At 33.7% G+C, this 14,314-nt stretch overlaps 2 protein-coding genes across 3 annotated transcripts; one reads left to right on the top strand and one right to left on the bottom strand.

Annotated features, from left to right (window-relative positions):
* The first annotated feature begins 718 nt into the window (after positions 1-718).
* LOC137819006 (protein NRT1/ PTR FAMILY 5.5-like) lies at positions 719-4,581 on the top strand. Its single transcript, XM_068622702.1, has 2 exons — positions 719-2,354; positions 4,353-4,581. The coding sequence occupies exons 1-2, from the start codon at positions 989-991 to the stop codon at positions 4,457-4,459; spliced, it is 1,473 nt and encodes a 490-aa protein (XP_068478803.1). The 5' UTR covers positions 719-988; the 3' UTR covers positions 4,460-4,581.
* A 653-nt stretch (positions 4,582-5,234) lies between these two features.
* On the bottom strand, positions 5,235-12,286 carry LOC137818376 (auxin transporter-like protein 2). Of its 2 annotated transcripts, none has more exons than XM_068621763.1 (9): positions 11,403-12,286; positions 10,849-11,061; positions 10,552-10,737; positions 10,357-10,469; positions 10,065-10,248; positions 9,861-9,958; positions 8,774-8,981; positions 7,032-7,289; positions 5,235-5,744 (listed from the first exon to the last, which is right to left on the bottom strand). In XM_068621763.1, the coding sequence occupies exons 2-9, from the start codon at positions 11,026-11,028 to the stop codon at positions 5,514-5,516; spliced, it is 1,458 nt and encodes a 485-aa protein (XP_068477864.1). In that variant the 5' UTR covers positions 11,029-11,061; positions 11,403-12,286; the 3' UTR covers positions 5,235-5,513. The 2 variants fall into 2 exon arrangements, with proteins under 2 accessions (XP_068477864.1, XP_068477865.1); XM_068621764.1 differs by lacking the exon at positions 11,403-12,286 and adding an exon at positions 11,159-11,312.
* Between the last annotated feature and the right edge of the window lie 2,028 nt (positions 12,287-14,314).

The raw sequence follows: 14,314 nt of genomic DNA, 5'->3' as shown, positions 1-14,314 counted from the left end.
CAGAAATAAAATTCTCATTTCCTCTAATGAAGAATTTTTTGCATCAACTCAGTCATCTATTAGTCAACTCTAAGACCCTTCTCTTCATGGGCGGTAATCATTAAAGTATATGCAACTATTTGTGTTGTTTATGGAAACTAAATTTTAACTTAACTCTTTCACCCTTAACTTTTTTCAGCTTTGGCTGCATGCTACAGCATTGTGGAATTCTCGGTGTTCTCTACTATGATGGATTACTACAAAGTTTCAGGTCTGATGGAGGATCTACGAAGAAGTGCTATTTTAACAAATCTACAAGATGGTCTATCGTCACTACTGTTCATTTTTGCTTCTCTAATCTCAGAAACATATACGGGTCCCGTCACTATGATCAGTATTTGCGCTGCAGCTTCCATCGAGGTAATATATGCATATATATAATTTTTTATGCCTACCTCCTAGCTATCAATATGCTTATGCGCCTAATATACTCTAAAAAAACTGAATAAGAGTAGTCTCCAAGTTGAGAGAATAAGAGTTAGTTAGTAAATGAGTGAGGTGACATGATGGACATGTAGTGAGAAGTTCGAAATCTGGGAAGAGAGAAGAGTAGGGAGAATTAGACTGAATTATTGTTAGAAATCTTTTAGAAGAGTGTTTTTCTCTCTCTCTTCAAGAAGTCTCAAACTCTGTTTCTTTTTCCTTGTTTGTTTGGTCCGATAATTCGAGACGAGGATCCGACGAAGTTTGACGTTGTCCATGTCACCAAAGATGGGAGAAAGAGTTACTGCATCGGAGTAATGCTTGATAACATCAGAGATTTCCATGCGTCAATCTTCAGAAGAAATAGAACAAGAGTTAAATTCATCTTGTACTCTACCTAAGCAGTGAATATCTTGTGTATTAGAGATTTTCGAATTACTGATCATATATTCTTTGATGTTCCTGTTTCTATCAGAAATCAACACGTGACAAAACAAAAAAACTCTTATTCTAATGGCAGGGTTTAATGCTAATATGGATATCAGCTTATTCAGAATCATATGGAGCACTCTATGCAGCCATATTGTTACTTGCAGCAGGAAAAAGTGGTCAAACGCTTTTAGGAAGTTTTCTTGAAAATAAGGTGGAAGAAATACTTGAAGCAAGACAAGAAATCGCAATAAACGATGGAAGAACAGGAAAACAAAATGAGCATGACCTCATACGTATAATTCTTAAAAGTACGTGGTTGTTAGCTCCATTGGTTGTTGGATACGTGGTAATAGTATTTACTGACTTTTTCAATCAAGATTACAATATTATCTTCAGAAATTCAGCAGTTCTGATGGGAGGGTGTTATCTTTTGTTCCTCTTTGGTAGTACGAAGTATAGACACGAACAAGTATGTGATGAAAGCAATCTAGGAAAGATCTTGAGAATCTGCAAAGCAGCTTGTGGCAGACGAGAATCAGATTATCCAGCCTCAGAGAATGGTTATTACTGGAAAGGTAATGTGCGGACCAATTTATGTTATGTCTATGGTAAAGGAGTGAGATTAAAGCCACGAGTTCCACGGCTCTTCAGGTGGTTGGACAAAGCAGCTATACTTGTTCCTGATGTGAGTCTGGACACGCAAGAAAGGGATGGGAAGGTTTGCTCGGTAAAGGAGGTGAGGGAAGTGAAGAGCCTTGTTCCTATGAACTACCTGTGCTTTTCCTTCTTTGCTTACAGTTTACTCGTGGCTACTGGGAACACTTTCTTTGTCGCACAAGCAGGCAGCATGACAACTACCCAAGGCTATGATATCTCTAAACTCTTTTTGATCAAAGTTGCCGCAGAAAAAGTGTCGAGATTCATCTGCTTTTTGATCATGGCCTGCTTGCTAAGTATGAGAACCACATATTCTACGACGAAAACATTTGTAGTGACAACTTCGATTATAAGGATTGGTTTTGGAATGGTGTGTGCCGTAATTTGCTGCTTCGTAGCACGGAAGGTGGAGCTTCATAGATTGTTTTGGATATTAAATCAGAACAAAGAAGTGAAAATGGCAGCCCTAGTTCCGCAGTTTATATTGTTGGGAATGACGGACGCACTTGTTGAAGGGGGGTTAAAGAAATTATTTCATGCCCACGTAGCAAAATCAATGTGGAGCTTTGTGGATTCGTATATCGAATTGGTGAATGGTATTGGCAAACTCCTCCTTATTCCACTCGTCTTAGCTTTGGGTGGCAGTTGGTTAAAGGAGAGTATCAACACTAGCCATTTAGACAGATTCTATCTCATGTTGGCCATATTGAACGCTGCCCTCCTCCTAGTTTATGCCTACTACTCCTTCAGATACACATACAAGGAGACATCTCCTGAAGATGCTGCTCAACCAGATCAGGAAGGTAAATATATATATGGATATATAATCATTCATTAAAATAATTAAGTTGGTTAGATTGGGTCAAACTGAGTCATATTGAGTTCAAGTGGGCATGGTTTCGTTCGTTTAGGTTTAGGTCCACTTCATGTTGAGTCAAGTCAAGCCTCAGTCAGACTTTGGCAATGTCGAGTTAGGTTTAGACAGGTCCAACTATTATATAGCCCACCTTTAGTCAAGCTTGAGTGAAGTTGAGTCGGGCTACACCAAGGTCAAGCCATGTTGTCTTAGGTCCAAAATCAACCAAGTCAAGTTAGGCTTAGGTCAGGTTCGGTCCTAGGTAAGAAAGGTCAAGTTGCATTTGGTCCAAGATGAATTGGGTCAGGTCCGGGTCAAGCTAAGCTCAAGAAGGTTGAGTTAGGTCGAGTCAAAATCAGGATAGATTGGATTGGGCCTAAGTCAGGTTGAAATGGGTTGGGTCTAGACTAGGTCAGGATGGCACTAAGTCAAGTCAAACCCAAATCAATTTGGGTTGACTGTAGGTTAGTTTGGGTCGAGTCTTGGTTAGTCTAGGTCGAGCTAGGATCAGAATGTCTTAGGTTGGTTCATGCTTGGTTAGACCAGGGTGAACTAAAGTTGAAATAAATGGATTGGAAAAAGACAATGGAAGACATTGAACATGAAACAAGTAAATGGGAAGAGGAATAAGGTAGGGTGGTGATTACCTTACAAAGTGTATACACTAATGTGGATGGCTAGGACCTTTGGAGGGTCTCTTGTCTGATGCTCGAAGAAGACAAGAAAAGGAGAGGCCACATAGAAAAACTTATGATGTTTTTAGGTAGGTAGGATGGTTTTTGGCGTCTTTGAGGGGTTCTAGCTTTGTAGTAGCTTTGAGTAGTAGGGTGTTTTGGCTGGTGCTGCTGTGTAGGTAGTTAGTGATAAAATTGTGGGGTTTGTTGTGCCTAGAGTGAGACATGTATGTTCCTGTGATCTGTATGATGGTTGGATCACCTCTTAAGTGGGTCACATTTATTTATTTTTTCTTGCCGATGAAAAAAAACATAGAAAAACTCAACCAAGTCAGCACAACTCCAATAACAGAACTCATAAAGCTACTCAGATTAAACTTGTTTTCTATTTCAATGGTGTGATTTTACATGAAGGGAAAACTTTCTTATATAGCATTTATGTGCCACACATTCCCACCCTAAAATTGAATGTGAGACTTCTCTTAACACAGTCTCTTTATTCTAGAAAACAAGCATATAAAATTATGAAGAAAATTGCTAAAACTAATTATTCTAACCTATGTCTTTTTTATTTTTCTTTTGTCATGCAAGAGCGGGAGTATTTCTTATTACATGTTTATATTCTTTAATTTATCTTCGTGATATGTCTTTTCCTATTTCTTATTTGATTGAAGATTTTATTTCCATGTGTTCTGATGAGTTACTTTATCAAATTGAACAATTTTTACACCATAAAACTTACTCTAGTTTCCAAACATATGTTCTTTCCTTTAATTTTTTCTTTTATTTTGTTCGTTTCTTTTATTCAAGACCTTTAATTCATTGTAGAAAACTAACAACAAATGCTATTATAGTATTTACGAATTCTTTAGCAAAATGTTAGTAATTAGCCAAGCATTTTATGGCATATTTGAAAAGGATGGATGAAGAACTTTGAAAATAAAGTTTGTAACAATTAAATAAAAAGGTAACTTTTGGAAATATTAATATAAACTGATTTAGCTCATCTACATGTCATACTAACCCTTCTCGTCATAACCCATTATGAAGTGGAATATTTAGACTCACATGCAGTGCTTTAACATTCCTTCATTATACAATTTAAAATTGAAATATGCAATTGTATGTAATGTAACTTGATATTAAATATTAATTATTGATAAATAATGAGTCATAAATTTAGATTTTTATTGTTGGATTAGTTTACATCTCTAACTTCCTTATCATTTTGAAAATAATAGTTATCATAATTTCGTTTTTGTCAACAATAGATGAAGAAAACCTTGAAGACCATGTTGAAGAAGAAAACCAGGTTGAAGTAAATGTTGAAGAACAAAAAGATCATTTCCTACTTCTTTTATCATCAATTTTTGAATGATATTCAACATGATTGATGATGCATCATGACTACTTGTTATTATTGTTTGAATAATATTTTAACTAATCCTAATAATGATTAATGTTGTTGAATAAACAATAATAGCTTGATTATTTTTTTATCAAAATATGGATTACTCTAAATCCTCCAACTCTACTAACATAGACAAAAATTACTCCACTTACAACGAATTAAAGTAATATAATTTTAATTTTTCAATCGAGACACTAACCATACACCACAAACACCCACTTAGACCAAAATTTGGAGTAATAAATAATATTAGTGCTTTATTATGGAGAACATGTGAATTTGAGAAGTCTATTATAGTTGTTTTCTTAGGTGTTTTTTAATATTTTTTTTTATTTTTATTATTATAACAATAAATAATATTAGTATAAATAAATAAAATGGTTAGTAATAAATAAATAAAACATATTTTTCCCTTAATTCATTTTAATCAAATAACCTCTTTTCTTTTAATTATTTCTTATTTCTTCTTTTATTCTTTATATTTATTTCCATTATAACAGAAGTAACATTATAATCAAATAAATGCTAGAGAACCATTGAACAGTGAGAGCCTTCTGAACTCAAGCCAAATGACCTTTTTAAGATAACAAATATTTAAAACAGTTACTCTTATTTCGAAAGAAACATTCCAGAAACATGAAATCTGATAATGAGATTGCAATCTATGAGAATAAAAGGAAATGAAAAAGAAAGTCTTAACCTAAGGGGAAAAAATGTAAAAGAAAGATACGAAAGCATAGTGTTTAATTTAAATTTAATTAGGCTGTGCATTTCATAGCAAAGGAATGATAACATTTGACACACTATTTTTAATGAACTAATCTTACAAGAAGGGAGAGACAAAATACTATATAACAAAGAAAAAGGACAAAAATAATGCAAAACCCAGCCAGCACACACATCATACGAAGGGGAAGTATATGTTCACCATTTTCCCCATGTATAATACAAAGTATTAAAGGAATTGTGATTGTTGCTGAACTCTACTATGTTGAGGTGAATGAGTCAGCTTTAATTGGGTCTAATTATGGGCATGAGGGGGTGCTGCTGCCACAACATGTGGTGCTGGTCGAGGGCACTGGTAGCACTTAGCAAAAAGCCCAAATGAGTTAATTTGCCTTATGAAGTTTGTAATGCTGGCCCATCCTCCAAGCCCAAATCCAACAACAAAAACCCACACAACAATGAATGCATTCAACACATACATTGCAGTCCAACTTGGCATGAAGAAAGGAGGCTTCTCTGCAGCATTCTGCAAAATTAGGGTAAAAGTACTTAGATACTTGTTAGGGTGCCCCCACACTACTATTCTTGTAACCCTCACAAAAATCCCAAAAAGGGGCCAACAATAATGCAAATGAAGAGATTTAACAAGATTTTCAAATATAGTACGAAGATAAACTAAGATATCTTAGGGAGGGCCCCCCAAATACCATGTCCAAACCCATGGGGATTTTTGTCACTTCCATCATTTTCATAACCATCATTTTGAACCCTCTCAAGGTCCTTGAAATAACGTTACTAAGATCAATCATAACAATCATAGCATTTGAGATATTATATGCTCTAAAGTTCAGAGTTTCGTCACGATTTTTTCTTTAAAAATATCTCGAATGACTAATGAAAAAATATGTATATAAATTGTAATTGATTTTAACTTCTAAACTATATGAATAACTAACACTACAAGAAAATCATGAAATAGAAATCAATTTTAAGATAAAAAATAATTAGTTGTTATAGTGACTAAATTAGAGACCATTTTAGAAACTAAAAAAAATTGGTTTCTAAATTAGTTTCTATTATGGTTAAATAATTTTTAAATTGGTATTTATTTAGCAACCAAAATTTTAACTACCGATTTTTAGATTCTAAATTTGGTAGCAAAAACTTTGGTTGCTAATTAGATATCAATTTAGAAATCATTTAACAATAGTAAAAACTAATTTAGAAACCAAAAATATTTTTAGTCTCTAATTTAGTCACTATAAGAACTAATTATTTTTTATCTCTAAAATTGGTTTCTATTTCATAATTTTCTTAAAGTGTAAGGGAGAAATATGTATATAAATTATCATTAATCTAAACTTGTGAACTATGTGAAACTATTAAACGAATCAAAGTATAAAAAATGTTAATGACTAATTTTGGCATCAATAATTTAGGTAACTTGTTCTTACTTCAATTTTACAAAAAAAAAATACTGAATTTCTTATGATTTTATCTTCCTGTAATTCTAGTTATAAGGGATGGAGATGAGTGAATTGGTGAGGAAGGTGTAGGACAGTACATAATGAAGGTGCAGTGAACAACTGTACGAAAATGACCCACCACCAGCTCCAATACTTCTCGTATAATTTCCAAATCCAAGCCTTAAATGCGTTTGTACATTTGTTGCTACGTTCCACTCTCCCACCCAACTCTCTTACTAGAAGTTTTTATCTTTTAGTTTTTATAAGAATAACAATGTTACCACTGGTACATTAATGAGTATCTGAGATGGTTGTGAAAGAAGAAGAGAGTGAAGAAGAAGATTTACCTGTCTGGCAGAGGGTTTTCTGTAAGTGAGCATATGGGCTAAGGAAGGGATGATGTAGACAGTGAAACTAACTAGAAGAGATCCAACAGCAGAATTAATGGGACCAAAGAAAGGGAAGATTATAGCCAAAAACCATATAGGTATCACCACCGGCAACCGTGCAAGTGCCCTCAAACATATGCTTTTTGTGTCGTGCATCCCAATCACCTTCTCCCACACAAAATACAACGGAGTGCACGCAAACCCAAATGTTATGAACTGCATCATTCACCATTACCTCAGTCATAAACTTACTATAATAATTTACCATCATAAAAACAAATCATCACATCAACCATGAGAATATATAAATCAAATTGTAATTAATACGGTATCTCCAACCAAATTGATGAGAAAATTTGATATTATAACATGTTGTTGGTGTAATCAATGCAGCATTGTTCTAAAAGTCAGTAGCTTATGTTTTTGTATTTGCTTGGTCCAGAGTTTTTACTCCAAGTTCTTCTGTGGATGGTGTTGTAATTGTGCAGTCATAGTTTTGAAGGAAGTTATAAATATTTTTTTTATAAGGATTTAGTATCCCTTAAATACCTTTATTTAATTTTTTTAAATAAAAAAAAACTAATTAAGTTTGCATTGATCTACATCTTATAATTTAACTATAATCTAGTTGTTATAATATTTTCGAGGCATCTATTCATGTTAAGGATATCAAATGTAAGAATAGAAAAAAAAAAATCGATAACAATTTCAACAAATTTCATTAAATCAAATTTACTTTAATTATATCTTAAATAATTTGGTCATATTCAAAGAGTTTGATGATAAATATACATTTAATGTGTAAAAAGAGTATGAATGTATATTTAAATTGATTCCACCTAATACAAAAGATGCATATACAATTAGTTGGTGGATGTTTTCTTAAAAAGATTAAAATAATATACAATTAAACTTAAATTTTTTTGACGTGTAAATGGAAAATAGAATATTTATTTTTACATTGATATTTCTATAAATAATGTTGGAACTAAAATAATGTTAATATGCTCTTTTAGTATAAATTTATATACAAATTTAATAAAAATAACATGAACTATAAAAAATTGCGCGTAAAAATAATTTAAAAACTACGCACATGCACTCTAACGATCAAAGTACAATAAAATGAAAGCTTTGACTTTGGTGTACAAAATCCTTTCATACGTTTTACTTATCAAATCAGAGTTAAATTAAAAAACAATTCAGTGCTTAAAATATTTTCCATTCTAATTAATGATGTGTTGATATGTATTTAAAATATATACACTTATTAATAAAGTAAAGCATATGAATTTGCTGCATATTATAATAATAAGCTATTATATATGAAAAATGATTATGATAGTGAATACGTTTGCTTGTGTTTATTTGAAAAAATTATTTATTTAATAAAATAATATACTTTTTATGTGTTTGTCTAATCTATTTATTTAAATATTTAACTATCATATCAATTTCTCAAATAAATAATTATTAAAATTTAAATAAGTTGTTGACAAAACATGTCAGCAGTAACGTCAAAATAAAGCACTTTTAATATGCTTAAACCCATTTTAAAATTTGGCATTAGGTTGTTTTGTTTTACTTGTTATTTATTATTATTATTATTATTTTCTGAAACAAAAATAAAAATTGTTTTAAGAAGTGACTTGCACTTTTTTTAATGAAAGAGGGAGAAAGGGTAGGCGTCGGTAATTTACCTGGTGAATGAGCATGAGGATAACGGCGGCGTCACGGAAGGCAGACTTGGGGAGGAGAGCGAAGGCGTTGGAGTGGTCAAGAAGCATATCACCAAAAGCCCAATAGACGGCGACGGCGGAGGGAATCGTTAGTGTGTAAACGTACAAAGTGGCCAGCAGGTAGATGTACTTGAACTTTTGCGGCTTCCACATGGCATGCATGATCTCTCTGCAACATTTGTCACCATTATCACTTTATCAACAGAAGATCTAGCAAAAATATATAATCACAAATAAATTGCACACTCAATTTTTTCTCAAAATGGACACTGCCATTAATACTATAATATGCCTCCAGATAATAATATTAATACTCTTTTTAAAGTGTTAAATAAAAATCACATCATTAATTAAATCTCCCATTATATGAAAATCATGACATGACAATGAAAGTTATTAAAGATGTATTTTTAAAATTAAAAAAAAAATCCCAATTTTTTAATCTTGATTTTTAACTCTAAACACATACAAGATTAGTTTTTTTTTCTAATTTTGTAACAATAAATAATTTTAATTAAATTTATATATATATATATATATTAAAAAATTACATTTACTTATTGAGTATCAAAACCAAATTTGATAAAAAGAAATAAGTACTAAAAATACACTTTTTTGGTTAAAAATGTGATGTTTTGTATGTTTGTTTTTTACTTTATTGACATGAACTTAACTACAAGTAGAACTTTGTGAAGGTAGGGGACCGACCAACACGACCCAATAAAACTGTAAATTTTGATACATAATTCAAAGTTGAATTAATTTGGAAAGTGAATACATTGAATCAGAAAATGGAAATAATGGCCATTGAATTGTGGAATCTTCCCAGAGATAAGGAGGGACAGAGGTAGTAACACTTTTGAAGCCAAAAAAAACAAGCAACACAATGGAAAGCAGATTTTGCATGATTTTTTGTTTTTGCCGAGAGATCTCGAAAACCAAGATAACCGGCAAAAGCTGCAAAGAGAAGCAGTGTGAAAAAAAAAACAGAGATGAACAAGGGAAAGAGGACAGAAGGTAGATCGTGATGAGAAAAAGGTGAACTTACACAGTCACAGCATGTCCTCCAAACGTGTAGAGTATGTTAGTGGCTCCAGTGAAGTAGAGCACTAGCTTTGCTGGACCCGAGTGTGTGACATTTTCCACCTAAAAACATGATTTCCAAGTGTTGGGTATTATTATGCGACACACAAATTGACCAATTGTTATGGTCGTTTGAATCGAAGGAGTGATTTGGTGAATTGTGTATCACCTGGCCATGAACGATAGATGCTACAGCAAGGTACCAAGCCGTGTAAGTGGTCATTCCAAGGCCCAAAAATGACCAGATTCGGTAATTGTGGAAGGAAGGTATGAACACAGTGGTGGCACAGCAAGCTCCAAAAATATAAGTCCAAGTCCGTTTATCCAATTTGTCATTTATGTAATAGATGTTACTGTTTGTATGAGAAAAGAAAAAGAAAACAATGTTGTAAATAGAGGAAAAGTTTAGACCCACTTTATATTAGTTCTAGTTGCCTTAAAAATGGAAGCAAAGGTGTTACCTTGCACATGCTATAAGCTGTATCACAGATCCAAAGAGGAGGAAAGTACAGTTGAAGGCTAGCCCCACTGCTTTCCAATATGGACCAAGTAACCCATCAAGGACTTCGAACCACTGCAATCCAGAACAGTTCAATTCTATTTAATCACTGTTGTTTCTCTTTATACAGATTAGGAACCAGTGGTAACAGACCAACCTGAATGACATGGTTCTTGAAGCTGACGTTTTCCTTTTCCTTTCTGGTGCGGTACTCAACGTAGAGGACACTGATTAGATAAGCAGTCCAGCTTCCAATGATTCCATAGAACACCTGAAACAAGATGCCTGAAAGCATGCCAAGTTGAGAGAAGGAGTATGGGAGTGTCAAGAGCACTTGAGCCACCTATAAAATGGAAAATTTTCTGAGTTAAACATGGCCTAAAAGGGACTACTTTTCTTGCTGTTTTTGGTGATGAATATTAATTATTTGGGTCTGATGAATGGGGTGATTTACTTGATTTGAGGCACAGCTGAACCATGCATCCCAAACAGAACCACCATGCCAGAGGATGCTTTTGAGGCTGAACATGGAGTGGTCTTGCTCCCTCTCTTCATCCCTTGTTCTTCCCACTTCATGTTCTGTCTCGTTGAGGTTTGTGACTATTGCTTCCTCTGCTTGCTTCTGAGACAACATTGTCTCCCTTATCCACAAAAGCAGTGTCTAGATCTGAAATACATAAAAGGACACTAAATGAGACAAAAATCATGATATAAAACGCAGCCCCAGAAAACGAAAGCCAAGAAAGACCCCAGATCCACATAACTCGAAATTCCTTTGCAGAATTCCAAATAAAAAATAATAACAAAAATAGAACAACTTCAGGTTTCTCCCCCACACAAATCCAAAAGAAAAGAGATGCTGGCAAGAGAGAAAAGAAAAGAAAAAGAAAAACAAGTGGGCACAGACTCCTTACATATACGTTTTACTCACTAATAAGAGAGCAAAAGCTGAAGAAAATCCAATATTAATAATAATAAGAATAATAATAATAATCGCTTTCTAGTAACCTTGGCAGAGATGTCTCTTTCTCCTAAAGCTTGAAGGAAGAAAATTCAGATGACAGATCCTCCTTCTTCTGAATGTCTTGGCTCTTAGTACCCTTTTTATTTATTTTCTTTCCCACCTTACTTTTTCTTTGTTCTCAATTGAGCTTAGTTCGCTGCCAGTGATGGGTAGTGATGATGACTATGATATGAATCTCTTGTTCATAGGATGTGCCAAACTTTAAACCATGCCCTATGGAGCTTGCAAAAACACGAAAACTCAGCACAATAAAATAGTCACCGTTATAAAGCCCCCACCAATTGACACAAAAACTGCAAAGCAAAATCCCCCAGAGACTGCCAAAGCAGAAGGGAGAGAGAAGAGAAAACTCTGCAGAGTTACAAAGTTGGTGGTTTTTGTTTTTGGTTCAGAGACTCAGAATGAACTATATAAAAGATCCTTTTCGTAACTATTCAATCAGATATATATACATACATATATATATATATATATGGTGAAGAGGGTGTTTTTGTTTTTATAATATCTAGCCAAAAGAAAAGGCAGACTGTGAAAGTGTGAAGCAACCGAGCAAGTACTGTGTAATAATGCTCGTGTTGCTTTTTGAGGCTGTCTTTTTTTCTCTTTCTAAACACAACGGAGAAAGGCAGAGATGAGAGGGATGAAAACTCAATTCACTGATTATTCCAAATTCTGATTCGATTCTTGGTGGTGATGACATAGTATTTGGAAAATCAAAGGGACTGAGACATTGTTCTAATCAGTGAGAATTGGAGTGACCAAGGTAATGCCATAAACACCCTCAAAAGCAGTTTCAACGGCTAAGATAATAAATTATTATTCAAATTAGTAATTAAAAATATGGTAGCCCACTTGATCATCTTCTTTTAGATCTCATTTCTTCTGTTTTTTTTTTTATAGTCTGGACTCTTTTTGTGTATTTACAGTTCTTCATTACAACTATCTTTGCTTGTTTTAGCGAAATTGAGTGAGAGAGAAATAACACATGTAAAGTCACAAATTCTCGACATGCATTGTATAAAAAAATCAGGATATTATTTAAAAGATTTATTTTGAAATTTTGTGGAAATTTATGATCTAGACATGATATTTAAAAAATTTATTCAAACTTATTATTCAGTAATTTTCTTATACCGAAATTGAGTTGAGATCGTTCAAGGTGAATTAGAGAGATTTTGAGAAAATTGAGTTAATTCTTTTTCAGAATGATTGTCGAGCTTTGTTAGTGAAGCACCAAGTGGAGATTTTCATGCAGAAATTTTTTTGACATTCAAGTTAGTAAGAACTTAGAGTAATATATGAAAAGTATGTAGTGATTTATAAGGTTTTTAGCCTAGATTAGTATCCAAATCAAATACAAGTCGTTACTAGTTATCGGGTTGTTTAGTCTAAGTCAATCTAAGTTATTTGAATTTCCAAGTGATTTTACTCTGACTCTCACAAGCAAGTAATATAATCTCTTTAAATTTTAATATTGGGTGGTGCACAAAACCCCTAAGCTCGTCACCCAATTGAAAGGGTGATCGGACTTTAGTTTGAATTCATTCAACTCAAAGGTCATTTTTTTCCCATGAGCTTGAAACATTATTTCAAGACATCTTTTCACTATTAGCTTTGGAGTTGAACTTTGTAACCATTTATAGTTCAAAGAGTCTATCTTGGTTTAATTATAACCTATTTTGAAACCGTATGAACCCCTATAAGCATTAATGAGGGGTTTTCATACTTAATGATGAATATCAATGGTTTTGAAGCTTTATGTCACTTAGGTGGTTGATGTTCTGATGTTTTACTTAACTTGTCATGTTGCCCTACAACACAACGTTCTATAGTCGTAATGTTTCACGTTTAAAAAGACAAAGCATTTTTAAACACTTCATCTACCCTTCGCTTTATAAATATCATAAATCCTTTATTGTACTTATGCTTTTTTTCACCCTTTTCCTGGCTTATGAGTTATCGCTAATATTGATATAACTGGTTCTGCGGGATCAAAATGCATCCATATTGGCGGGTGGGTCTGCATACAAAGAGTCCATAAAAGTCTCTGGATAAAGTCATACTAATAGAGAATGCATCACTACAACTGGATGAAATAGGGAATGCTAGTGGATGCCTTAGACAATTGAGTGTCGTAGGGGCTCAACATCTCCTTGAGTGATGTGTTGGAGCGAGGGTGAGCATGTGACCATCAACTTGTAATAAAAAAACCGAGTTAAGAACCTAATGCACAAAGTATCAAATGAGTCAATGGAATTTTGAGGCAAAGAGTAATACCATTCGAGGGTTGGTCTCTTGAGAGTAGTGAGAAACAACTCTTCAGAAAAGGTTGTCTTGGGTGAGATAGGCTTTGACATGTCCCTCTAGGTTCAAGTATTTTTCAACACAGAACCACTTCCATTTGTCTGGGAGTCGAACTTTCATGACTTCGGGTGTGAAAGGGTGAAATCAGCTAAGTTAGCTCACATTTTTGCATCCAATGAGGGAATCGACAAAACTTTAAAAGACATATGTTGATTTCACGCTCGTGATTCCTTGTGTGTGGTGGACCCTTGGATCCGACCTACCGATTGTGCTAAGTTGATAGTTTTGTCGGGAGCTCAGGATTAACTTCTAGTCTAAATCCATTGGGTGCATGATTTTGTAGTTACCCTTTTTCGTCAAGAACCATGTGCTAATCGACCCATATCCTCGGCCAATTTATCAAGGAAAATAGAATGAGACTCAACGACCTGCTCTGTATGTTGTGGTTGCAATTACTTTTTGGACTAGTGTGTAGTCTGATTTTGATGTAGTATGACATTTGCAAATGGAGAGCCTACATTTCACCACTGTGGGTTTGCATCTCGTCACAATGTTGATTTAATAAAAGTTCCAAGTTCTTGTTGAACTTATC

Source organism: Phaseolus vulgaris, chromosome 10 (genome assembly GCF_000499845.2).
Source record: "Phaseolus vulgaris cultivar G19833 chromosome 10, P. vulgaris v2.0, whole genome shotgun sequence".
In the NCBI taxonomy this organism is placed as follows: domain Eukaryota; kingdom Viridiplantae; phylum Streptophyta; class Magnoliopsida; order Fabales; family Fabaceae; genus Phaseolus; species Phaseolus vulgaris.
Note: the sequence above shows the minus strand (reverse complement) of the source record. Positions and strands in the feature narration are given on the sequence as shown.

What these genes read in the sequence shown, in the direction of transcription:
- LOC137818376 (XM_068621763.1), bottom strand. Translation starts at nt 11,028, where the DNA reads ATGTTGTCTCAGAAGCAAGCAGAGGAAGCAATAGTCACAAACCTCAAC. An exon ending in CAGCTTATAGCATGTGCAAG is followed by an intron (nt 10,249 to 10,356) that starts GTAACACCTTTG and finishes TCATACAAACAG; the next exon opens with TAACATCTATTACATAAATG. An exon ending in GGAGGACATGCTGTGACTGT is followed by an intron (nt 8,982 to 9,860) that starts GTAAGTTCACCT and finishes CAAATGTTGCAG; the next exon opens with AGAGATCATGCATGCCATGT.
- LOC137819006 (XM_068622702.1), top strand. Translation starts at nt 989, where the DNA reads ATGCTAATATGGATATCAGCTTATTCAGAATCATATGGAGCACTCTAT. An exon ending in TGCTCAACCAGATCAGGAAG is followed by an intron (nt 2,355 to 4,352) that starts GTAAATATATAT and finishes TGTCAACAATAG; the next exon opens with ATGAAGAAAACCTTGAAGAC.